The 24,976-nt window shown below is 43.5% G+C and overlaps 1 protein-coding gene across 1 annotated transcript; it reads right to left on the bottom strand.

Annotated features, from left to right (window-relative positions):
• Positions 1-185: 185 nt before the first annotated feature.
• LOC112575074 (chondroitin sulfate N-acetylgalactosaminyltransferase 2-like) lies at positions 186-23,666 on the bottom strand. The gene is given in 7 exon segments (XM_025256633.1): positions 186-4,355; positions 4,358-4,514; positions 4,516-4,638; positions 4,641-5,330; positions 8,448-8,689; positions 12,036-12,107; positions 23,342-23,666. Coding segments are annotated over 5 exon segments (1,698 nt in total). The 5' UTR covers positions 8,628-8,689; positions 12,036-12,107; positions 23,342-23,666; the 3' UTR covers positions 186-3,807.
• Between the last annotated feature and the right edge of the window lie 1,310 nt (positions 23,667-24,976).

A 24,976-nucleotide genomic window follows, 5' to 3' on the forward strand; every position in this document is an offset into this window, starting at 1 on the left:
GTTATTTGTTCTTTGACAACACGAGAAAAAGTCGCATCTGTATAGAGCTCGCCAAATCTTTCGGTGGAAGAATTGTCAGATTTACATAACTAATGACACAAAGCCAGCAGTGATTGCCCTTTGCATTTTGTAGGAATCCAACAGCAAAAGAACTTAGTTCTTGAAACATATGGGAAAATGTTTAATATCATTTGATCACAAATTTTTATTTTCACCTCTGTGCATACATTAGAGAATGATCAATGATTTAATTCTGACTGTACAATTAAATACTTTCCTAAACAGGAGATATAGTTACTCCATTTCTTCAAAGCCCTTTGTTCTTTTTTTGTACAACATAATAAGTAATGACAGTAAAATATCTTGATGCAAGTGCATAGATAAATATGAACATTCAAAATATTTAGCTGTACATCATTAATAATTAGTGGCACAAAATTCTGTTGAATTAAATAGAAATAAGTGCCCTATGTCCAGCAGATCAACGATTTCTAACTACATGTATAAGTTAAAACTATGTTAACAGTCTCTTAGTGCAAGGTACCTGTTGGCAATTGTAATTACAATTTACATCCAGATTCATGTTTTAGAGGGGACATCAAGCTTGAACTACTTCTCTTTATTATGTTAAAAATAATGCAGTTATAACATATCAATTTTATTGTCTGATTAAGATCTGGTAGTTTGACATATCTATGGATCTTTTTCAACATAAAATTGATGTGTTTGAGCACGATATGATACAGTATAAATGTGTAGCTGGATATCAAGCATCACATCATCTGATGTTTTTCCGTACAGAGTTCTTGACAAAACAAAGGGAGAACTTGAAAAAAAAAGCATCAAATAACCATTAAAGGTTTCAAAGAAGGGCAAAATGCTTGAACATAAATGTTCTGAATGCATCCACAAGCCTCAAGGGATAATAAACATCAAAAGCAGCAATGCTTCTTACAGTGCTAGTGTAAACCTCTCAAAACTGTAGGCAGTAGGTAGGGATTATGATGCTGAAGAAATAAAATTTTAATGTAAACACATTAAGGAAGAATTTGAAGCTATGAAAAACCCCAATACGAAAAATAAAGATTGACTACTGAGTGTTTAAGATGAGCTATCCTTTAATCTGTTAAAGGCTAGCCTGAGTCAAAATATTTAAGATTACAGTTTTTAATAAACTATAGGTTACTGTAAGTAACAGATGCCCACAGAAATGCACAAGAACAAGAGCACAAAAGTAGTCTTGACAACTCAACACAGACTTCCCTGGTATGAGTATATATCAAGATGTGCTTTCATGAATTTTCTTTTTTTTTTTCTTTTACCAATAGTGTGAGAGAGAATACTGAAGAAGTAGTGTGCTCAAAAGACAAAAAATGTTGTATTTTTCCACCTAAATATTCAAAACAAGGAGCTTAACTGTTGGAAGAATGGCATGTTAGCATGAAAAGTGTGCTCAAAAGAGAACAATATATCTACATTTTTCACACTGAATATTCAAACAAGAAGTTTAACTGTGAGAAGAATGGCATATTAACATAAGTTTTCATAAGAACTTTAAAAAAATTGTGGATGATTCAGTGAACAAGATTGTCTTAAGTAAAGCAGCTTCCATTGTATCCATCTTACCTTCTTTAATGCTTTACTGATCACTCTGAGATGTGATATTTTTCAATCACTGTACAGGTCGGGTTTCCACAGTTATCATGAGTATTCTGATAAGAATCAACCCCAACAAGAAATCAATATTATGCAAATTTTTATGTGCCTGGGCATGATGATTTCTCCAGCATGTTAAAATTTCATCATAGAACAAATCAACATTCCATGTCCTTTTATTGCTATATTTTATCCATCCTAAGTGACGTTTAAAAAGTTTTTCAAACTGTGGTTTCAAGGCTGCAACATAGCTTTACTCCTGCGCTTACAGATGCAATTCTGAAGAGAAGAAGGCCAAAATAAGGCACATCATCCAAATTTTATATAATTTATACATTTTTCTAGCAGCTGTCTTGAAATGAATCTTTACATCTTTAAATGACCAGATCAACTTCACAATTTTCCATGAGTTGCAAAATTTATTTACAGTATAAAATGCACCACAAAATATACTAGCTCTGATTGAATATACTTTGTGTGTGCGTGTGTGGCGCTGTACAATAAATTGTTTAAAAAAAAACCAGACCAGTTACAACGTAGGCATTATAATGTCTTAAGGAAAAATATGGGAAAGGACAGTACAAGAACATAATATACTGCGTTTATAAATTGCACTGTAAATAAATACTAATACTGAGGTGTAAAGCTGGATTTTTAAGACCCATAACAATAAATCCATTGGACTGAAATTAAGCTCAATTGGCACGGTGAACAGTCATAAATGAGCATAGTGACAAAGAGATTAAACTTATCTATTAGAGATTCCAGAGAACATATCTTGTGCATATTCATATTTTGTTCAAAGAAAGCCAGAACACTGGAAACATGTATGAACAGATCGAATAACAAATACTGGTTTTTTTTTGAGTCTTCTCTATACCAAGAAACTCTTGAATGAAAGCAGACAGCCAGGGAAACCAGGTTTGTGACATAAAACCAATATAACATGTACCTGTTACAAGCTTAATACACTTGGCTGAACAAAACTGTCTTTACATAATCTCATACTAACAGGATACATTTGACCCTTCTTGGCCTCAACATATCTTTCACAGCCACACAGACTTTTATATTGATGAAACAAGCCAGCATCTTCAACTAATGAACCAAACATTTCATGTGAAATATTGTTTGATAGTTATGCTGTTACTTAGTTGTTGAATCCATCATATCTGAAATAGTCTGGATTCTTCAGTGGATAGGTTTTTTCCATTTCTTGCTAACTTAATCCCTGCATATGGAGTGCAGACACAGCCAAAAATATTCCAATAAATCAAAACCTGCATAAAATATTCAACAATAAAGAAAAGAACAACCATGTTATTCCTTGACATTACAGTGAGTATTGATGTATTAGTGAAAGGCACTTTCAGGTGATTTTGAAAGAAAAAATATCCTTCCAGCGACAAATACAGATGCAGCAAACTACACCAACAATGATGATGTAATGAGGTGTGTTTTGGTTAATAGTAATATGTGTATAGATAGCTTATTGACTAGGTAAAGAATCCAAGAGACAGATTCAGAAGAAATTGCACCTTTGGCCTGACAATGATATATTTGAAATTAGATTAAAGATTCACAGGAGTTGTATTCAGACAAATAGCTAATAAACAGCTGATACATGATTAGGACTAGAATCCAGAAAAAAGTATCTTCCAGCACACAATATCCTTAGTGATTCAGACTCCATGAAAGTGATTTAATCGCAAGTTTGATTCAAACTTGGCTACACTGCTGGTGGGAGGTTCTGAATTTGCTGAGATGACAACCACCTGTCCTAACTGAATGATAATATAAGTGACTGTGAAAGACAATACAGCAGACATGGTACAGCAGGAAGCAATTACTATGCTGATTTGAATATGATCACAATAATGAATAATTTAAGGCACATTTCAATATGATCACACTCAATGACTAAGGAGAATCTGAAATGAAAAGCTAAGATCAGCCACTGAAAACTAAAGGTAAGTGGCTTAGGTATCTGATTCACTGTGTCTAGGGCATTGCGTTCCATTTAAAGATGAAGCAGATTTGTTTGTTACTTCATAATGGATGCATTCTTCTTATTTTTAGCATTGACATTTACATTTTGAAAAAATTGCAGGGTTAAAAAATTGAAAAAGATATGAAGGAGAAAAGATATAATTACACGATAACTTGTTCTTTAATTTCTGCCCTATTGAGAACACTGCGATGCACATTAATTTCATCCTTGAAAGCCAGGAGGCCAAGCTGTGAGTGGGATGCCTCTGTCAGAGCCTTGGAGCGAATGCAGCTTCGATACTGCTCTGAACTTAACTTGGGGTCACAGACCTTTTCATGCCACAAGTGAAATATACCTGGATCCGTGGCCCTGATGACTAGGTACTCGCTACGTACGTACTTCTGGTACAGGAAGACATCTTCTCCTCCCCATCCCATGATTTGTTCATCAAAGCCTTTGATCTTGAGGAAGTCCGAGCGGTACTGACAAGTCATGCCGTAGCCAAAGTCCCGCCAGAAGCCTGTATCTTTGGATATGATCAGCTGCTCAGAGAGGGACGGTATTGGAATGTCTTGTAAGGAGTACACTACGCTGGGGTTGTAGAGACTGAACACAATGGGGTAGTACACCTGTTTCTCACGCTCAGCATTTAACCGGCACCGCTCCAAAAAATCCACCCCAAACACAATGTCTACATCGCACATGAAAGCAGGACATCACCACTTTTCCAGTTCAAGGCACCAATTTGCAGACCTCTTCCACGAGCGAATTTCTCATCCAGTGTGATAAGCTTCATATGTTTGTACTTGTGCGTCCTCGCTGCCTGGGACATGATGGCTTTGACCTCCTTCAGACCATCATTTCCGAAAGTAGATTACGGTCAAGTATACCCGTTTGTCCTGTTTGATGCAAGTGTTGACAAAACGATCCATGAAATGTCGGAAGGTGTCAACACGTCCTGACAGAGGCAAAAGCAAGTTGATCCACTCCTCTCTGATTTTTCTTGTTTAGTGCTGACAATCATTGGTGGCCCAAAAGGGCGGAAGACCTTCACCTGAACATAAGAATCAGGACCTGGGATATGATGGGGATTAGCAGCGGCATCTTTATTTTGAAAGTACAACTCATAGGAAGTTCCAGCTGTGGGCTCCACACGATAAATGCCCTCCACAAAGTCTTCATAGCCATACAAAGGTTGTCCTGCAGTGCGGTTGTGATTTAAGTTATCAATGCCCATGGCAATGATCTCATACAGCTCTTTCTTCTTATTACCGATTGGTTTCTCTATCACCCGTTTGCCAAGACCTGGCTCCACTAAATATATCCTCATCAGGGTGAACCTATTGAAGGGGATGACTTCATACTCTGTCTTGTAAGGAAACCCTTTCAGAACTTCCGCCATCTGCAGTCTCTCCATGAAGTACATTGCCAGGTCTTGTGCTGAACTGTTCTGCTGAAGGAATTCATCGGGTGACCAGGAGAGCACCTTGTGATTTGCTGTGGCTACAGCATTTGCTGGGGGTGAGGCCAAGGGAGGCAAGGCAGGAGATTGAGTGACTGGTGGAGGTTTGGTAGTGTTGGCCACAGCCTGCAGCAAAGTATGCAGTTTGGCTTCCAGATTGTGAATCTCTCTCTCTAGATGTTTGCGTTCCTGGTGGTGCTGTGCTTCCAACTCCTTCAGCATCTGCAGATGAAGCAAGGGAATCATAGCAATGAGAAATCTTAAATGCATGATACACAGAATGTACAACAACATATGATCACAGGATTTGGGGTTATTGTGTAGCAAAACATAAAAACTCTCTCCATTTCCATATCTACTACCTACCTACTATTGAATCATTTAAAAGTACACTGAAAACGCACCTCTTACGTAAACATGACTCCTAACAACCTTTCCCATAATGCTAGTCCTTTTTGTGCAGCATCATTTTACTCTCAGTTCTTGTTCTTGTTATTTGGTTCCTCTTTGTATTTTCTATATTTGATTTTATTCTTAGTTTAGTACGGTTGTTTATTCTTTTATAGTCTCATATGTTATTTGTTTTCCTGTCCCTCGTATGCTGTCCATGTTTCGTTCTTGTTCTTAAGCGCTCAGAGCATGCTCATTTGAATGATGCAATAATCTCTTCGAAGTACAATGTAAAAAGTACAACTATTCTGCCTGGCCAAGGTAAGAACAAAACTCTGATCAGAAAAAGCTTAGAGTTCCTGCCGCCATGGTTTCAGTCAACATCTGCTGCCACAAACATTCATCCAACATCCTCAATGTCATTTTGTGAAACCCTGTGATATCTAGGCCGCCCTTGATGCCATGTGTTTCTGACCAAATGGCATGGACATCTGTTACTAACCAAATGAACTCGACTGCGATGTGTTTCTGGTCGAGCGGCGACGCATTAATTAATTAATTAACCCTGTTTGTCAATCGGCGTCAAGTCTTATGACGCAAGGACAACATCTCCGTTTACATTTTGAAGTGATAACATGAAGAGGCGTTGTTCGAGATGATATTATCATCACAATCCTTGGCGCATTCACGTAGATGTTTGTCTTTGTGTATAAAGGGAGTCACGACCAAGACAAGTTTCAATTTGCCGTTGGCACCAAGTCAGAACGGCAACGTGCAACATCGCAAAAAAATAAAAAATAAAAAAATACAACTCGTCATGACACCAATAAATTCATGGCAAAGTTTTATTTTAAAATGTTGTACATAAAAACCTTTGCATACCAAAGGATCTTAAAACCTCAGCCGTTTTATTGATGGCATCCGGCACCTAGTGCGCGATATCGAGTTCCATCCTCGTGACACTCTCCGCGTTGCACGTGCTCAGGTCGCGAGCTTTGCGCACGGCTCGCAAGAGGCCTTGAAGCAAGGTTTTCAAGGATGCCACGAGGTTCTAGAACAATTCGCCTGCTCACAAACTAGATCATGGCGTCAGACACAATGCAGCAAGCTTTTCAATACCGGCACCAGTGCTGCGCATAAGAAATAAAGACGATTTTCTTAAACTTGTTTAAACTCTCCTGTCCTAAGTTTACGGTCATAAGATCACGGTGTACACAAGGTGGGGTGGAGGGGAGAGGAGAGACGGAGGTTTTTTTTTAAGAAATGTGTAAACAGCAGCACCTGCAAAGACTCAATCATGGCAAGCGTTTATCTATGGCTTGTTTCAACAAGAACGGCCATACACAGCCCTTCCCATGCGCCATGCTATCTCCATCAAGATCTCGTTTATCAGCCTCGCCCACTGGCAAGTGAAAAGAAGCATGCAGCCTGCTGGCGATAGTGCAGATTACTGCGCATCCTTCCTCGACCCCGCCTACTGCATGTAGCCTGTGATGAGATTTCCCGAGCCCGAATCACCTCCTTCTCTCTCCCTAGAGAGAATTCCACGGCGATCTCTGTTGCTGCTGCTGCAGGATTCAACAAACACGCATTTTGCTAAAGGCAGAAGCGATAGTCTTCACTCTCCATCCTTGACTTCAGGCAGTTCTGTTTGACAGTCTGTTTCGTTGCCACTTCTGTCCGTGTTCCTACAGTCGACATGAGTGATTCCAGCATTACAACAATTCAGACAGTCAAGCAGTTTTCTGTGCTTGACAACTGCGTGGTTTATTTTCCTGAAGGTCTACTTAGTGCACCTACATTTCCACTCTAAAGGTTAAGTCTGAAAGGTCTTCTCTTATCCCGCCTCCCCTCCTCTTCTTCCAGTTGTACCAGCGCTACTTTTGTTTTTTTTTTTTAAAGAGATTCGTCCCCCTGCGATAAACCATTCAGAAGACGTTGTTATATTCCGATCATGTTTTAAAGAAGCCATCGTGAATCTGTGGAGCCAGACACATCTATGTTGCCATCAAGGTTAGATAGATATGTGATAAGTTGTGTGGTGTTATCGGCACCCAGCACAGACACAGAACAGTGTAGCGCCATCTACCAAAAGTGGTCATCGTCCTACAAAACTTTCTCCCAGCCAGTACTTTTTATATCAACACTCCCTCTTTGTCGACACCTTGGTCATCATCATCATCATCATCATCGCTGATATTTATCAGTAAATGTTTGTGGCAGCCCTTCAATCGTATGAAAATATGAAAATCCACACAGTTCTACCGATCCTCACATAAGAAATTTGTGATGTGCCTCTACCTCGCAGAAGAAACATAGGTACGGATTTAAATCGGTAGGTCGTCGTCGTCGTCATCATCATCATCGTCATTGTCATTATAATCATCCCTTGACTGGCACCAGCTATGGTCGTCGTTATATTCCTTGTAGGATATTGGAAACAGCTTTCTTAGGCGCTAGGTCTAGAATGCGTGGGTTTAGTATCCGTAAAGCAGGATGGGAATCATGAGAGATATGTACAGTCGGTACGAGGTTGCCAACCTTCGTGCTTTCGTTGCCGAACATGAACTGTCAGCTCGCCAAGAGTATAAGTGTTTCTACAACTGAGGCAGAGCTTGACTACGTTTGACTGACATGAGGAGGTACATTGTTGGCAATAAAATCCCAGCTTGACAGGCGGTAGCGTCAGAACTCAACCCGGGAAGTCAGGTGCCGTGGATAGTAAGAACTATAGTTGAAAAAAAAAGCAGCTGGTCCAAAAGGTAATGACAAATTTAAAAAAAAAAAGGAAAAAGCTTAAGTAGTTAATTTTGGTCTTTAAACTTTCAAACAATAGTCTCTGGATGTTTGGATCTTGCTATTACCTATTGAACCTCACGAAAAGTTCTGCCCGCCTACCAGGGGGAGTTGAGTGGGAGAGGGGAGAAAGAAGAGCAAAGAGTAAGTTACCTGTCGCAGGTGGATGTTGCTGCCGGACTCCGGTGCCACGGCTGCAGGACGGTGGGGCATGCCGCTGGTGATGGGCTGGTGCAGGTGCGCGTCCATGTTGAAGCCGCAGCGCGCCACGAAGACCATGGTCAGCACGGACAGGCTGAACAGCAGCGTCAGCACGCGCGGCATCAGACGCATCCTCTGGCACCGGCGGGCTGCTGCATCTCACTCTCTCAATGCCCACTACAACCGCAGGCTCCCTGCCAGCCACAGTTACAATCAGGTTACCGCGGGAATCTCTTACAAGCTCATCGCTCCATCTCATAAAAGTCTGTCGTTAAATTCTCTTACAAAGTTAGTCATGCGCTTAACGCTCCGTCACATTCCGAAGCAGAAAATATCAAAATTTATTTCCTGTCAATTATCAACTGGGCACCAAGTTCGTTTCTGAAGTGGATTGTCGTTACAGATGGGTCAGTTCTGAAGGAAGGAAATCGCAAACCTTTTCCTATAACAGGAAGTGTCTGTCGTGTGTTCGACTTATGAAAAAAAAAATCACTCTGGAAACAGGGTTTTTGATGAGTTAAACTAGTAGGGAGAGAAAGGCTGCAGCTATTTTGGAAAAAAACACGTCTACTAATTACACACTGCAATTTGCGAGACAAGGTCGACAATTACTTAAGTCCTAGTTTTAGCTCCATTGCTGAATTCCATTCCATTCTTGCTGAACGCTCCATTCCACGCACTCACACATCGGCATCCCACCATAACTTTAAAAAAAAACATCGCGTAGGTTCCTGACAGGTTGATAAAAATTAAGCTCAAAGCTGAATATATTTCTCGGGGATAGTCTACGGGGAAACCTCTGGCAGCGAAATGCTTTCCTGTGCACCAAAATCCAAACGCGTTTCTGCGAGAATGTTAGCAAAAGCATCCACGCACAGTCTCGACCAAGCCTCAGGACATGGCGGGACTTGTCCATGCCAGTGAACGGTCGGTCGCAAGCAGTTGTGTGTCCAAACTCAGTGACACCATCTCTACCACTCTCCTGTTTCCAACGCAACAGCTGTCGAGTCTCCTCGTAGGAAAGGAGAAGTTGATACCAGGCTGGTGCTGGATTCCACGTTGTGCCAAAGTGTGGTTAGAGGCGGACCGTTAGCTTGCAGATTAGCTAAGCTGTGATAACCTGTGGGTAGTGAGTATCAGCAGCCAGCATCACGCAGTACAGACCGTAGCACGTGAGGCTGAGGTTCAAGGACTCGCAGAAAGTCGCCGAAATACCCGGATGGCACTCCCTCCCCCCTCGATCATGACGTCATGATCACGGTTTTATCACAACGAGGCCAAGTTCCTGAACAGAGAGCAAAGAAAAGAGCTGTGAAATCGCCGTGGTACCGAGTAACAGTCTTGAACAAAACTAAAGAACATTGACAACCGTTTATATTTTAAGGATTTTGGTGTGAAGTACTAAAAAAAAAAATACTTTCCTCGTATTCTCCTGTCTACCCTCTCTCTCACACAAATCTCAGGCACACGATGATATCTATCATTTAATATGCGGTTGGGTTTTTTTTAAAACTCTCACACACACCCAGACTGACTGCCTGCGTGTCCTTGACTATGGCTCTAAAGCCAACCTTCCAGTTTGTCCCAGGCCAGCATGTAACCAACCCTTCCCCCCAACCCTTCCCCCCTTGTCGCTACAGATGATAAGGCTACACCCCCCGTGGCGTTGAAGGGCGAATGAGACCTGGGAAGAGAGAGGTAGGTGGGAGTATCACCCAGTATCAGATCGCCTTCGCCCCAAGCAGGATCTGCGCACAATCTCCGCCGTTTGCCGGGCAGTCGATGGGCGCGGACCCGCAGGCGTTGGCACCAAGAAGATAAGTTTGTAGGTTCTTGCTGGCACCGCCGGCAGAGCTGGAAACGAGACTCTCTTCAAGATGTTGGTCACTTTAGTGACAATCACTCCAGCATGGCTTTACTAGACACCCTAGAGCCTTCTTAACAGGTCACATATTATCTAATATATGATTAAGGTATATTTTTGTTCCTAACACGACTATCATGCCAGTATTTTCAAATGTATTCACACGGCTTGAGGCTTACACTTCTCAAACCGCCTACATACTCCCAACTTTCAAAGCTCATCATCAGGAAAAGGCTATTACTCTGTCTCAAATGTTATCCCAATCGTTACAAAATATTTGGATTTTTTAAAGATGTTTCTTAAAATGTTATCATTCAGATGGAGAGGGCAAGAAAGACAAGGTGAGAGAGATAGATGCAGAATCCCGCGTCATTGCCATTTGACACAATCAGCAACTAAAGCACTACAGACGGTTCCAACCAGTTCCAATGCCTGTCACAATCATGGCACTATGGCAACCAGTTCCAACGCCTGTCACAATCATGGCACCATGGCAACCAGTTCCAATCTCTGTCCCTGTCCTGGGACAATGTCACTTCCAATGTCTGTCAATCACAGCACCAAGACATTCGTGAAGAGAGGACCTCCGCCACTTACAGCAACAAGGGCGTCTCGCACACGGGATGCTGGAGGAGAGGGGAGAGCGAAGGGGGCCTCCTATCTCGATGAGAAAGAAAACTCTTCCAGATGAAGCCTCGGCTTTCGCGAGAAGCGCGTCCTTTCATCTTCACCGAGCACATGGCGCAGGGTGCGCGAGCAAAGGCGATAGCCTATACATCACTAAAAGGGGCCGTTTCCTCTGCTCCTTTGAGCTCATAAATTAACTTATTTGAAGCAGGCGCAAGCACACGCAACCGACTTAATGCCTTCCACAGTAATATCTCGAAGACATAAAGTCTTTGCTAATACCAGTCACGAAGTGGAAAAGAAGCTTGACAACATTTTTGGTTTTGAGTTTTCAGGCTTGATGGGCCTAACAACCATTCACCCTCCCACACCCTAACCCCTCCTCTCTCTCTCACTCACACACATCATTTGTGATAAAATAAATTTTAGCTTAATGCGAGGGTCGTCAGTAGGTGTAAAATGCTTAATGAGGGGCTGAGCCTGTAGAAAACCTGTGAGTCGCAGAAAAGAGAGGCTGGGCTGTACTTTCAATAGACGGAATTATTCCAAAAGAAATACGCAGTCTCGAGTTTGTCCTTGGGTGCCAGACACAACAGACTACTCACAATCACACACAGTTCTGGCAGCCACAATGCTAAGACACTTAGTCAACTCCATTGTATTCCACGGTTTACAGTGTGTCCATGTTTACTTTATTTACTTAGGTACATCTACATGTACTGCTGTTTAGAGCGAAATAATTTCTTGCCTCGACGAAAAGGCGTTACCTGACACTTCTATAAACAATACGTAGGTGAATTGTTGGTTGTGTATATAATTTATACTTGCTACAACCCATGATATCTATATAATAGTAATAGTGTAAGCTTTCAGAGCGAGGTATCCCACCCATAATGGGAATGCCAGGTGGTTTTTTTCTGCAGGATGACAGTCATAGACCAAGATATCTATACTTATACTTCATGATGATTTTAATTGACTGATTAGCGCTATCCACTCAGCTTTAGCCTAACCGGGTTGTATCTACCCCATGTCCAATTAAAGCTCACCTGGAGCTGATGTGCACACTGCCCGGACACGCATGACGGCGCACGCGAAAGGACGAGGCACGGCCACTCCGTCTGGAACAGAAAAAAAAGGATGCATAAAGGCATGATGAAAGAGAACATAGTTGATGCTACATTCCACACTCAGGACTGCGTCTTCCGGCCTCACAGTCAGCCGACTCCATCACAACTGACAACATCCCAGACTTTTTCGAGGGTGACATCCTGTATAGTATATATACATCCATGCTCCGTACAGCTCAAGGGCTTTTGGACTCTTTAGGTTGTGGTTGAAGATATGAACGATGATTTCAAGCTGTTTACATAACAAAGCAAGCTAACGACTAGATTCACACTGTAAAAGGATTAGTGTAATAAACATCTAAACACAGATACCGAAACAGGATAACTCTGTCAACTTCTGTCAAGCCTGTCATTTTGCAGCCTTAACAGGAAAAGAAAGAATAACTAATGCTTTTTTTTATTTTCGCTCGATGAATTGTTTCCAAAGTGTTATTAGCCCATAGTTTTAAGCAACAGATCGTAGAGAAAGTTATTTTCACCTTATTGAAACACTGGAAGTATTCATAACTCTCCCCACACACACACACAAAGAAACAAACATAAATGAACACAAAACCTCTATTCACTCATGTTCACCAGTGTCATTCAAATGTGCCGAAGCATAAAAAGACCATTTTGACTAAATATATTAGTCCAGTCACTAGTCACACGCCCACAATTTCAAAAGAACAAGCCATTTATCTCTCGATAAGTCGCTTGGCAAGACAAGACTCTACGACTGCTTTAGTCTCTGCCTTTCATCGTTGTTATCATCTTGTAAGTTTCATCTTCGTCACACCCACTACTGCAAGCTGCGTCACCCACCGTTGTCTGCATCCGCTGTTACTACCACCACCACAGGTTATACTACTACCACAGCTACTATCACCACCCTACAATGTTGTTACTACAATAGTAACTGTAGTTACTGATATTTTGTAACCGTAAAAGTAACGCTACTTACCAATATTACTCTGCGACCACTGCCACTAGCATCACCACCAACTGCTGCTACAGCTACTGTATGTGAACACACACACCAACATACTCTAAGTCGGTTTACCAAACTGATGCGAGCCGCCAAGCTCCGCCATCCACTGATTCCTCTTGACCGCAAGCAGACGTCTGCTGGAAGCGTGGCCCCGGGCCGGTGAGCCAGTCTCAAGAGGCACCGGTACCTGGGTGCCGCGCGCTCCCTGGAGACCCGCAGGAAGTGAACACGTCACATGTGCGCCACAGCACGCGCAGGAAATGAACACGTCACTCGTGAGGCCTTGCACGAGCGGTCCAGCGCCCTCAGGCGTGCGCGCGCGTGTGTGGGTCGAGAGAGGAAGAGGACGGCCCTGAAGACGCGCGGCTGCTGGTGCACATCTCTTTGTTCCCACGCTCAGGAGAGAGAGAGAAGGGTGAAAAAGTTGGGAAGGGGGACTGATTCATTTGGAGGGTTCGGCGACGCCCTTCCAGACTTTCTTAGGTACAAGACATAACCCGGCCATACCCTGGCAGTGCGGTTCTTGACATCCGTAGTTCTGGAAACACGCACCGTGAGAGGCGGAAACCGACAGCGGTTTTGCATCAAAAGCGGTTCCTTCTCTCTCCTCCTTCCTCCTCCATGATTCTGTGACGTAGGTAATACACTCCGCAGTCGACTACATGTGCAGGAACTTCTCTGAATGAACCGACATCCTCCAGCATCCCATCCCCAACCATTCGTGAGAGATATACCCACGGACTTCGGTAACATGCACTAATATTCTGCAGGCATCTTTCTGTCAGTTACCTGCGGGTATTTTTCTGTCAGATACCCTACAGAATCCTTTTATCTGCCACCACGAGCAAGGGGCTGAGATCAGTCTAAACAAGCTTCCGAGGGACTCCATGTTATGAGAGATGGCGGCGCTTGTGGTCACGGGCCTGACAGACTAACAATCTCTTGACGCCAGCGCTATCTTATCTTCTCTGGGGTAGAACTGAGAGACTGCGGGTGGCCACAGCTCCTCTCTGAAAACAAAGAGGATACAACAGAAGTAACACATGTTATACTGCTACGGGCTTTTTACGGGTGGATCGCTGTCTACTGCTTCTCTCGAGCAAGTAGGTCAAGCGTGTCGCCCATGGCAACAGGAATATTGTGCGCAATGGCGAATGGTCAACAAAGCATTCAATTTTAGCGTCTAATACGCGTTTTTGCTTTCCACATAAATTTATGTGAAGCAGCTGCATTTTGGGGAAAAAATGTGTCCGTTTCGGAGAGAATTCGATCAACGTTGAGATACAGTCACTGAGTCGGCTGTCCCTCGGCAATGTACGTTCGAGCCTGTTGGCCCTCTCTCTTTCTGCCAATTTGAACACGATATGCATCTAGAAAATGTTTTAAGTCTACAAATTTCCATTGCTGATGAGAAAAAAAAACGATAGATGACATGGGACGTAATCAATCAGTCCATATGATTATAAAAAAGAACAAAACATACATCGTTGATAAACCATTGGCTACCGTTAACTCGGAACAAACACTCCACATTGTTTCAAATTTTCAAACAAGTCGTTTGACTTGTCCACTACTAGTGTTTTAAGTTATAATGGTTTTTTCATTTCAGTAGTAATCACAGAAGCTTTGTTACTCACCACTTTATGGCCATACATGAAAAGGACTGCAGTATGAAAAAAAATAAATAAATAAACGCTTGAGAACGAAGGTCGAGGAAAGATTTCTCGTCAGTGGCGTTGCAAGAACAGCAACGTTAACAACGACTGTTGGTATGAAAAGCGACTCCAGAAGCACAGCTCCTGTGAGTCTTGGAGCATGTTAAATCATTTAAACGATATCAGGCTATTTTTTCTACCTTGAAAGACTTAACTGCGCAATATACATTAAATTACGTAGGCGCGTGCGCGCGCACACACACACACACATGCACGAAGTCATAAAGTCAATTCTTTTAAAACCATTCGTACATTTCCGACTCCTGTTCCAGCCCAAACCCAAACCCATTTTACACAAAGTTATGGCCACTTGTCAGGTTATTATCAACCTTCAAACCAACATAGCCAGTGCCTTCCTAAGCAGATGCTTTTCGGAGCTGTGAATAATTTTTTTAACTAAAGTGTGGTGCATCTTGCAATGTGCATGTGTAAGGAGAGTAGACGGCGCTCACCCTAAACTAAAACACTCGAGCTCATGAAGGACGCGCTTCAAGGCAAATAACAAAAACTTTGTTCTATGATGTTTATGTCAGCACTAAAGTCTCCATTTTCTGAACCGTGAAACAGACTGAGCTGTATGTGAGTATCAAATAATTTAAACAATAAGAGTGAGCGAGAGGCTGACACACACAGACAGACATATAAAATATGGAGGCGGGAGAACAAAGACAAAGTACAGAACATTGGAACAGGCGGCACGTATGAAAACATAACTACACAAACAGAATTTTCCTGTAAACATCAACGCTAATTTTCATACTTATCTGCATGATTCCTATCTTGGAACAATTTTCTCCACAATCTAATAACTTTCCACGTTCAGAGCGCGTTCTGTTTGCACGTGATTTACATTCATTCACCTCCATGTTATCCTCCCTTCCGTCCTGCTCGTCGCTTTTCCACTATGCATTTTAAATGCAGTTTTGATAAGAACGGAAATATCGCACATTTCACCTCTCACCCCCGCGCACGCACGCACACACACACTTTTCTTTTTCAAAACACGTTTTGTTGTTCCAGGAAGGGGAGATAATATAAGTGCGTCTGCTATTCATCACTATAACAAGTTGATAAATGTTTCTGCTATGTCCGATATGACATCTTCAGATTTCACCCTCCCACTTCATTGTAACAAATCTTTCTCAACCAACTACAGAATAAATAAACAAGTTTAGCTTCAAACAGCAACGCCCACAGTTATCTCCCTTACTTACCCCTTACCTTGTTCTCCCGGCGATTAGTGGATGTTACAGCCAGTCGCCTATAAGGCTGACTCAGGCCAGCACCACACTCTTGCTTTGGGCCATGTCTTGGCTCTCTCTCTCACACACACATACAGTGGTAAAGTTCAAATAGTGTTTATTTCTGCAACAAATGCAGCAGGTCAGTGTGTATCCAATGTTTTCCTATGATACACAAATAATTACTCTTCTGCGTGTTTTTCTTACAAATGAAGTGTTGCCAGCAGATGCGGTTGCTCACGAGGGCCTTGGATCAGAACTATGTGGCAGCAAGCACTGCTGCCAATCACGAGTCCCGAGCTTATCTCTATTAGATGGTAAGAAAAAAGTTTCTCTTGTACCATCGCCAAGAGAATGTTTTCTACAATGTGCAATGCGCAAACATGTTAAAACATTCTCTCTACCTTCATATCGAGATTATGCTTGTTTGTGTATAAGAATTTCAGAAACACGATCCCGTTTCTAGCAGACCTGTAGCATCGTTCGAGATGGGAGGTGTGGTGGGGGGGGTTGAGGAAAAGGGAAAAATTCGAGCGGACGCACTCACACACAGATGAGTCAATTCACCAAAGTGTGTGTGTGTAACCATAGTTTGTCCGGTCCGAATAAATTATGCATAAGTACAAGAAGGTCGTACACTATGTTTGTTTCGTGTATTTTACTCTACATCACTTTATTTTAATGTTTTTATTACCTGTTATGTTTTAATGTCAACATCAATTGTCTTTAATAAACAAGAAAAAGTTTGAGAAAGAGAGTAAAAAAAAAGCTTCAGTTGTGATATGCAAAAGTGTGATTTATTTATTCATGTATTCTGCTCCAAGGCAACATGAAAATGGGCATCAATATCGTTTAATATCTAATTCTATGAAAGAGAGAGATACTCTGTGAGAGAGGGAGAGGGTGACAGGAGATCTCAAAAGGTGATCACGACAACACTTTACATGAGTTGTCAACCTCAACCACTTGAGAAAGGTGGTCAATAGCAGAGCAAAGTGCAGTTTTACAAGTGTATCACTATTTTGCTACACAGAGGCCGATCACTAATTCGAATAAGTTTGATTCAAATGAAGTGATAAACCCAAAGCTGACAGTAAGTAAAATCACAGCTGGAACAATTCGCATGAGAAATCAACCTAGGAAACACCTGGTAAACGGCCCAAAAAAAGAACAAATACGTTGACTGACCAGTGAGCTTCGAGATATGAGATGTTTCATGCAACGAATACACCACACGCACTGACGCGCGCACACACACACACACACTCGCACGTAAATAAACATACTCATAGGCTGCTTCATGCAAAACACACACGCACACTAATATACACACAAACGCGTGCACACACAAACTGTCACACCTCTCTGAGTGAATTCTGAGAAAACGAGCGTCGGTCTGTGTGGTCGAGTACCCAGGGGCTCTCTCTCTAAACTCTCTCTTTCTCTCTGCCGCCACTTCTGGAGAAAATCACGTGCAGGCAAGTGGAGTTGTAAGTACCGGAAAGGGGAACAGGAAGAGGATGAAGATGTGTCGGATTGAAAAGACCATCGCCAACCATGCTTCTTGACCTCTCTTTCCGCCTAGCAGTCCTGCTTCCTACGAACTTTGTACCATTACTATTATGGGACTGCACGCTGCTCACCGCGCTTATTGAACTACTACACACTTTCGATTACAAGTCGCTTTTCTTGTATTAACGTCTCTTTTTTTTGTAAGGATAGATAAAAAAAAATCTGTCATGGTTTGACCACGTGAGAAGCCACAACAATCTTTCCAGGACGCACACACACAAGCAAACTGCGCACTGGAAGGAAAAAGCACAGACAAAATCGGTCGAAAACATCAAAATGAAGACCCAGAGAGGTACATGCTGAGTGGGCTCTTTGCTAAGTCAACTTGTCCTCCGTCCCCGCAGCCGCCCTATGTCTACGTCTGCGCAACGTAATGGCAACGTAGATCTGTCTCGCCGTCACTCACGTCTCCCAACAGTTGCTGGCAACAATTACGGCTGTCGAGACCCAAGAACGCCGCCAAAACCTCCCGGACATCCCATCCCCTCCTCCTCCTCTTCCTCTGCGATGCGGGGGCTGCACAGAAGCCATTGTTGTTGCAGGCGGAGAGGTGCAGTGGGAGGGGGCGAGGCGACTGACACCCCGAATTACGAGAAAGGCGCGTGCCAGCCCAGGTAAGTATGCGAGGTAGCAGGAATGTCCAAGACTGCACTGTATCTGCTGTGACAGCTGCACTTTGAAGGCGACTGGTGGGTTTGCACGAATCCTTGGCCTGCTACGTGTTTGTGCAACTCTTAATGCCTCCCTCGACATTTCTCTCTGCTGACTTATCTTTACCTAGATGTTGGGCAAGCCGATCTCTTGATTTTCTGTAGAGGTTGAAGATGTCCTCCATGGTGACTTCTTTCTAGCTTAGAGGATGGACAAGTCGTTCTTCGTTGTAACTTCTCTCTAGCTAGGGGTTGGCAAGTCGCTCTCGTACCTGCATTTGTTCGGAGATGAGACAATGCTTGCTACACACACCAGTTCCAGCTTCCGACTTGCTAAAACACACCACACACACACACACACACACACACTTTCTTCCTGCACAGAGAATACAGTTATAAGCATGTTCTGGTTTTCCAGCCACCTATCCCTTCTGGGAGCTCTCTGCCGTGCGCCACGTGCATGCAAGCACGCAAGAAGAGGGAGACTCCCAGGTCAAAGGCTCCATCTAGTCCACCCTCCCAATAACCCAGTCCTGTGGTGGAGGTGCACCGCCATTTGTGAACGAAATGTCTCAGTGGTAGAAGCTGACAGCCTGTTGTTGTCTGTGGGCGGTCCCAGAAAACAAGGCTGGAAATATGGACGTGGCGCAGTTCTTGCCTCCCATCCCACTGCAGCACAAGTTGCCAGCTGTGTATATATGTCACTAGCAACTTTCTCTCCAAGTCAAATAATCTCCTTAAAATGTCTCCATGTTAATTCAAAAGTTAATCCCCTGTTCTTTATTTGACACGTGATAACAAATGAAAAACTTCTACCAATATCCTTTGTCAGTTATTTCGTAGAAAATTGCTACAAAGCAGAGCAGCCGCTGTGAGCTGTACTCACCTCATTGTCTGCTTGTGTATAGACTGGTTAGTGTGTGTGTGTGTGTGTTAACATCTTCAAAATGTCGTGATAGCATTCATAAGCTTAAATTACATAACATGAAAACGAATTAATTTTCTGAATTATCCAGGGAAGGCTGATAATATTCAAGTTAAGAATTTCCGAAAATAAAAACAATATTTTGCTGTACCAATCCTTATTTTGTTATTGGAATACTTACTGTTGCTGTATACGTTGCTGTATACGTTGTATATGCTGTATACTGTATACGTTGCTGTATAACATCTGAATGTTGATGATGACAGTCTGGTATTTTTACTGACGGCGGGACTGTGAGGACCACAGCGAGGTTTGAACTGCGTGTTGCACTGACCTTACGGGGCGGACGCGCGTGCATGTTTGGTCGCAGCGAGTGCGTGCACCTGGCGACTGTGGTGCGGCTGCCAAACATATTTTCCCCCGAGTGTGTGCACGTGTTTGCGGCAGGCAGACGCCAGGCTATCCATGTCCGCAATCTCTGGCACTTTATTTTGTCGGCCAGCTGGGTGCGTGCCGATCACGTGGGGTCCCTTGTTGTTCAGCATCATCGACGAAACCCACGAATGACTTAAAAACAAAAACTGTGTCTAGTCGTCGAAACACAAACGACAAAGAGGTCATCGGTACCAAATCGTAAAAAGGTGTGTGACCCCTGATCGCATCTATCCCCATCACAATTTGCCAGGTATATTCGTTTTGATTACGTGAAAGTCGCAGACCATGTTTACTAGTTGCTTTGCTCCAGAGCATGTTTATTCTCTGATTTCTACGATGGTTACCGCAGGATTCAGATTAAACATTACTATGTAGAACAAACGAGGACAGTATCGTCGTTTGAAATAATACCGTTCACAGAGACAGAGAGAGACACACACCGAAAGACAGAATGGCATAGAGACAGGGAGGAGGACGAGACCAAGCGAATCGACTTGCGCTTGCACTCAATTGAAACGATGAATCAAAAGTTGACTGCAAAATTACAGTTGGAGGCGGCAATGGCAAGTGCCGAGGCTAGTCTAGTGAATGAAGAATGCATAGCGACGGCGATGACGACAAGGAGACGGTTGTCTGGCTGATAACCCGCGCTGTCAACGGTAACAACGAGTGAGACAACAGCTGCAGCAGTCACTCCGTGCAGTCAGCTGTGGCAGCCAGCCACCTCTGTCAGGAGTTCTAGCACCATCTCGGAACGAAACTTTGGCAACTGCTATAAAAAAAACAAAAAAAAAAAAAAAAACAAGAAGAAAAGAAGACTGCCTATTTTACTGCACTCGGGGTCACAGGTCATTGGACGCTTTTCTCCAGAGCGCCGGCAACGTGCCTGTCGGGGTTCGCTTTACACCGGGTCACAGGGACCCGCTCTTCATCACCGATGAAAGCCCCTTCAAAGTTTGAGGCTGAAGGGAGCTGGTAATCTAATCTAGCCTTAATCTTGAGACCTTCAACCTGCGAATGAGGCTGGGGTTGCCATTTCTAATACCGTTACTACAGTTTCTTGCAGCCGACTGCAGAACAAGATTTAAACCACGCAACACAAACAAGCAAAATAATAATAAAAATAATAATAATAATAATAATTTCTACGTTATTTCTGAAGCCAGATTCAAACTTGCTTGGCTATACGTGCCTACTACACAGGGTTCTGGAAGCATTTTCTATGACCAAAAGAAGGAAGTTAAAAAAAATTCGTGAGCACCGTTCAGCTGTCTGCGAATTTCGTTCAGCAAATTATTTATGTCCCGCTGAAGAAAATTAGATTCCGAGTCCGCATTGTCGAGTGCGCCCGATGCTTGTGTTCCAGCTGCCAACATTTTACGATCCAGACTGTGCCTCCTCCGGCGGGTGGTCTGGATCTCATTGCCAGCGTGCAAACACAAGCAGTGACTGGCTACGAGGCGTTTTCTGTGAACAAAATGTCACCGCCACTGCATTGTGTCACCAGCCACACCACGTCACCCGCCGTCTGACCCTCCAGAAACACCTCCATTGTAAACACCCGCACCCAGATGGAAACAACTGGACAGCTGTTGAGTATGTACGGACAGCTGCTGTGCTGACACTGGACCTGCAAACGGTGCTTCCTGATTTTCTCGAAGAGAAACTTAAAAAAAAAAATAGGCATCCACTGCTTGTGACAATCTGAAGCCAATAAACGAGGCTAGAGAACGCAGGGCGAATTAGCATCAATCGGAAGTCTAATTAGTCGCAACTTGTGCAGCTTCCTGCAAGAGGGGGGGGCATGATGTACCGCGGGGTACCGTACCAAACGGAACTGCATGACGTGTCTGTATGGCCGTACATGCCTCAGCATAATTTTCTTTAATGAGTAATGGAATGAAAGCTGGAACCTACATCGTAATTTAAAATCACGTGATCCGAGAATTGCCACTCGGTCACCAACAATCGAGCGTCGTCAGCTTAATCATGTATTGTACACCACCATAAGAATGTATCTGGCAAGACATCGTGTCACTATTTTTCTAATTTAGACCAAATCCGTGGACTATGCACTTATTTACATTAATCGGAAGTTAAAATTTACAAGCTAAGCATCATATTCAATCCGAAACAATTCGTTTGTCCTGAGGTCAGAGTTCACCCAACCTTGTGACCGCCATTTTTATACGTCGATTAGGTTCCGTTCCACTTGCTGTGGTAAATCGCACGCATGAGAAATCTCTCACACAACCCTGACTTGTGCAATTCTCTCGACTGCAGGTCGTGCACTTGGCGGTCTGAGTTCGCACGCGCACGAAATTCAATCTGCAAAACTCTTCCGCGGTTGCGCTCAAGGAAAAGTAGGCTTTCTTTTACCTTTTCTTCTCCTGGAAAAAGATTGGGTTTAAATCAGCTTCTCCGTGGTTTTCTGAGGAACTATTTTTGACTCTTTGTAATTTTTCCATTATAGCTGAGGCGGCACTCGACGCAAGAATGCGGTTGAGTAAAACATTTTCTGCCACATGCTTGTATCCCACCATTCCTACCCGGGAAGGTGTTTATGAGCATCTGGCGCCCTGAGGCACAAAGGTACTGGCAGTGAGCTCTCCGTGTTTACGACCGACTTTCTGGTTTAGTGTCTTCGTGTAAGTATGTAAACAGCTCGTCCGACATTTTACTGTCGGAACTGGCGCCGCATCATAGAGCCGCCATGGTGACAACTGATGGCGTTTAACTAGTCTGACAGATCGTTATAAGATCAAAACACGAATATCTACTCTCTCCCTCTCTCTCTCACACACACATATATATAGGCTGAAAATAAGCCTATGTCTATGTACTTTCTTTGTCCAATGTAGTCAAGAGAAATCACTATCTGGACAATCAGGACGCTTTTCGTCTTCACGTTCCTGGCAACATATACAGACTTAAACTTTCTATTTAATCGTTGAAAAGCTCAATTAATTAAAAAAAACGAATTCTTCCAGTGTTAAAAAAAGAGCTTAGCGTCTGGTAGTCTGAGGATTCTCAGAAAATTGCAGTGATTGCCTGAGTCACTCGCCAAGCTCCGGAAATGTCTCGATAATTGCTTAAGACTGAAACTGCTTAACTGCAGTTCGCATGTGCCGTAAAGCACGACCCTTCCTCGTGCCAACAAGCCAACAACTTAAACGTTGGCTCAACGTGCGCAGGGAAAAAGGGATTCGAGGAATTTAAGGTTGTGGAAACGAACCTCACCGTCCGCGACAGAGAGAAAGGATTCAAGACGCCTTAACAGGACTGAAGACATGCTGCAAGGACAAAGGATGTACTAACATGACTCGAGACACATAAAAAGGACAAAGGACATAGTAACAGGACTGAAGACGTGCTACAAGGACAAAGGGCGTACTAACATGACTCAAGACAGATAAAAAGGACAAAGGACATACTAACAGGACTGAAGACGTGCTACAAAGGCGTACTAACATGACTCGAGACACATAAAAGGACAAAAGATATACTGACAGGACTGAAGACGTGCTACAAAGGACAAAAGGCGCACTAACATGACTCAAGACACATAAAAAGGACAAAGGACATGCTAACAGGACTGAAGACGTGGAAAAAGACTAAATTTAGCACGAAAATGATTGAACAAGTACTAACAAAAATGAAGGCGGCAAGGAAAAAAAAAACAAACAAACAAACTCAAGATGTGCTAACAGGACTCACCATGTTAGTGTCGTGTCCTCCTGCCTCGCTCTTCCCGCGTGCGGCGTGCAGCCGATAGAATTCGCTTCCTGCTGCTGGCGGTTGATGTTTCGAAGAGAGACGCTCACGTCAGCACTAGTGCAGCGCCGGAGGACGGGCGCAGCGGCACGCAACAGGCTGCATTCTCCTTCAGACCACATGGTTCACACCTGTAACACACACACACCAACAAATCAGGAGAATGATTTCATAATCAACAGGCAGGGTGATGTCAAAGCGCCTCTCTGCTTCTACTCTCTCATCCCTTGCCACAGACTCTCACGGCTCGCCTCAACCCTTAGCGATGTAAACAACATCATGTTTGTGTTACGCCATCCTGCAGCCAGTGATATTAGCCAGCGGAGACCAAGCATCATTAACCTTTGCGACACGATAGCCGAAGTTTGGTTGCTGTTAAAATGGTCCGATTGGCAGGGACTGGTGGACTTCTGCCTGCACTGAATTCTTGACAGATGCGACATGGTGACTGCCTTCCGGCCTCCGTGTCTCACCTCTTCCCCTTCTCTCTCTCTGTTTCGACCTCTCTCTTTCTTCTCCTCCCCTTTTCTCATAAACTTTTTCAAAACAATGTTCAAAAATAACTCTATTAAAGACTCGTGAGAAGTGTGTTTATCCCATCTACATATCCACCACGTACAAAAACGAGCACAAAAAAAGGCAAAATACTGCCAAGTGTTGCTGCCGTCAGACATGCAGCTGCCGAGCCACCCTTCTGGACTCCCTTCAGCTACCTGCCTTGAGTCGTTTTCAGCTTCTGTGATTCTCGTCCCTCCCTTCAGAAGCAGCCGATGCGCTTGTACTTACATGAAAGCAAATAAATAAATCTGCGGGCACACACTGAAAACTGCTCAGTCTCATCCAATGGGTTATGTATTTATACCGACATCCATCACGCCCCAGTTCTCCACCCCCAGCACCCCATTTCGTCAGCTGGGTGTCCTTTCATAGCAGATATACACTTGTTGCGTCATACCAGGCAACCAACATATATTTTCGCATTCGTTCGCCACTGAAGGAGGTCAGCTTCAGTATCAGCGCCGAGCATGTGGGAGCTTGGACGAGGAGAAAATGTGTATGGTCGTTGTTTTTCCCAGCCCCCCATTCTCCCCAAACCCCGGGGGCCTGGAATGCCACGCATCTGCCCTTCCCGCGGTGTTGCCTTGTTTGCTGTGAGCTGTCTTGGGTTCGTCCCTCGACAAACACCGCAGGCCCTTCACTGCCCATGTGGTATCAACCGCATGGCTTTGTTTTACAGATGTCCAGACAACGGCAGACGTAACTCGAGATACGAGTAGGCAAACATTGTGTAAAGCACGAGAATTGTCGTGGAGTCCAAAGACGCTGCAGACCTAGTCTTGAACTTCTAAAACAGGGTTAGCCAACACGGTGCCATGATGGGGTTGGGGGAAGGATGTTTGTACAAAATATAGCAAGTTAAAATGCTTAAAATGTGTTTATACAAAACAGTCACGAAACATTTACAAACATTTACAAAGATATCAAAGATATCAAATGTGCGCACAATTTCTCTTTTAAAGTGTCGCACACTTTTCTAGAGGAAGCCACTACACAACGATTACATGCTCCTCAAATATT

This window comes from Pomacea canaliculata, linkage group LG1 (assembly GCF_003073045.1).
Source record: "Pomacea canaliculata isolate SZHN2017 linkage group LG1, ASM307304v1, whole genome shotgun sequence".
Lineage (NCBI taxonomy): Eukaryota > Metazoa > Mollusca > Gastropoda > Architaenioglossa > Ampullariidae > Pomacea > Pomacea canaliculata.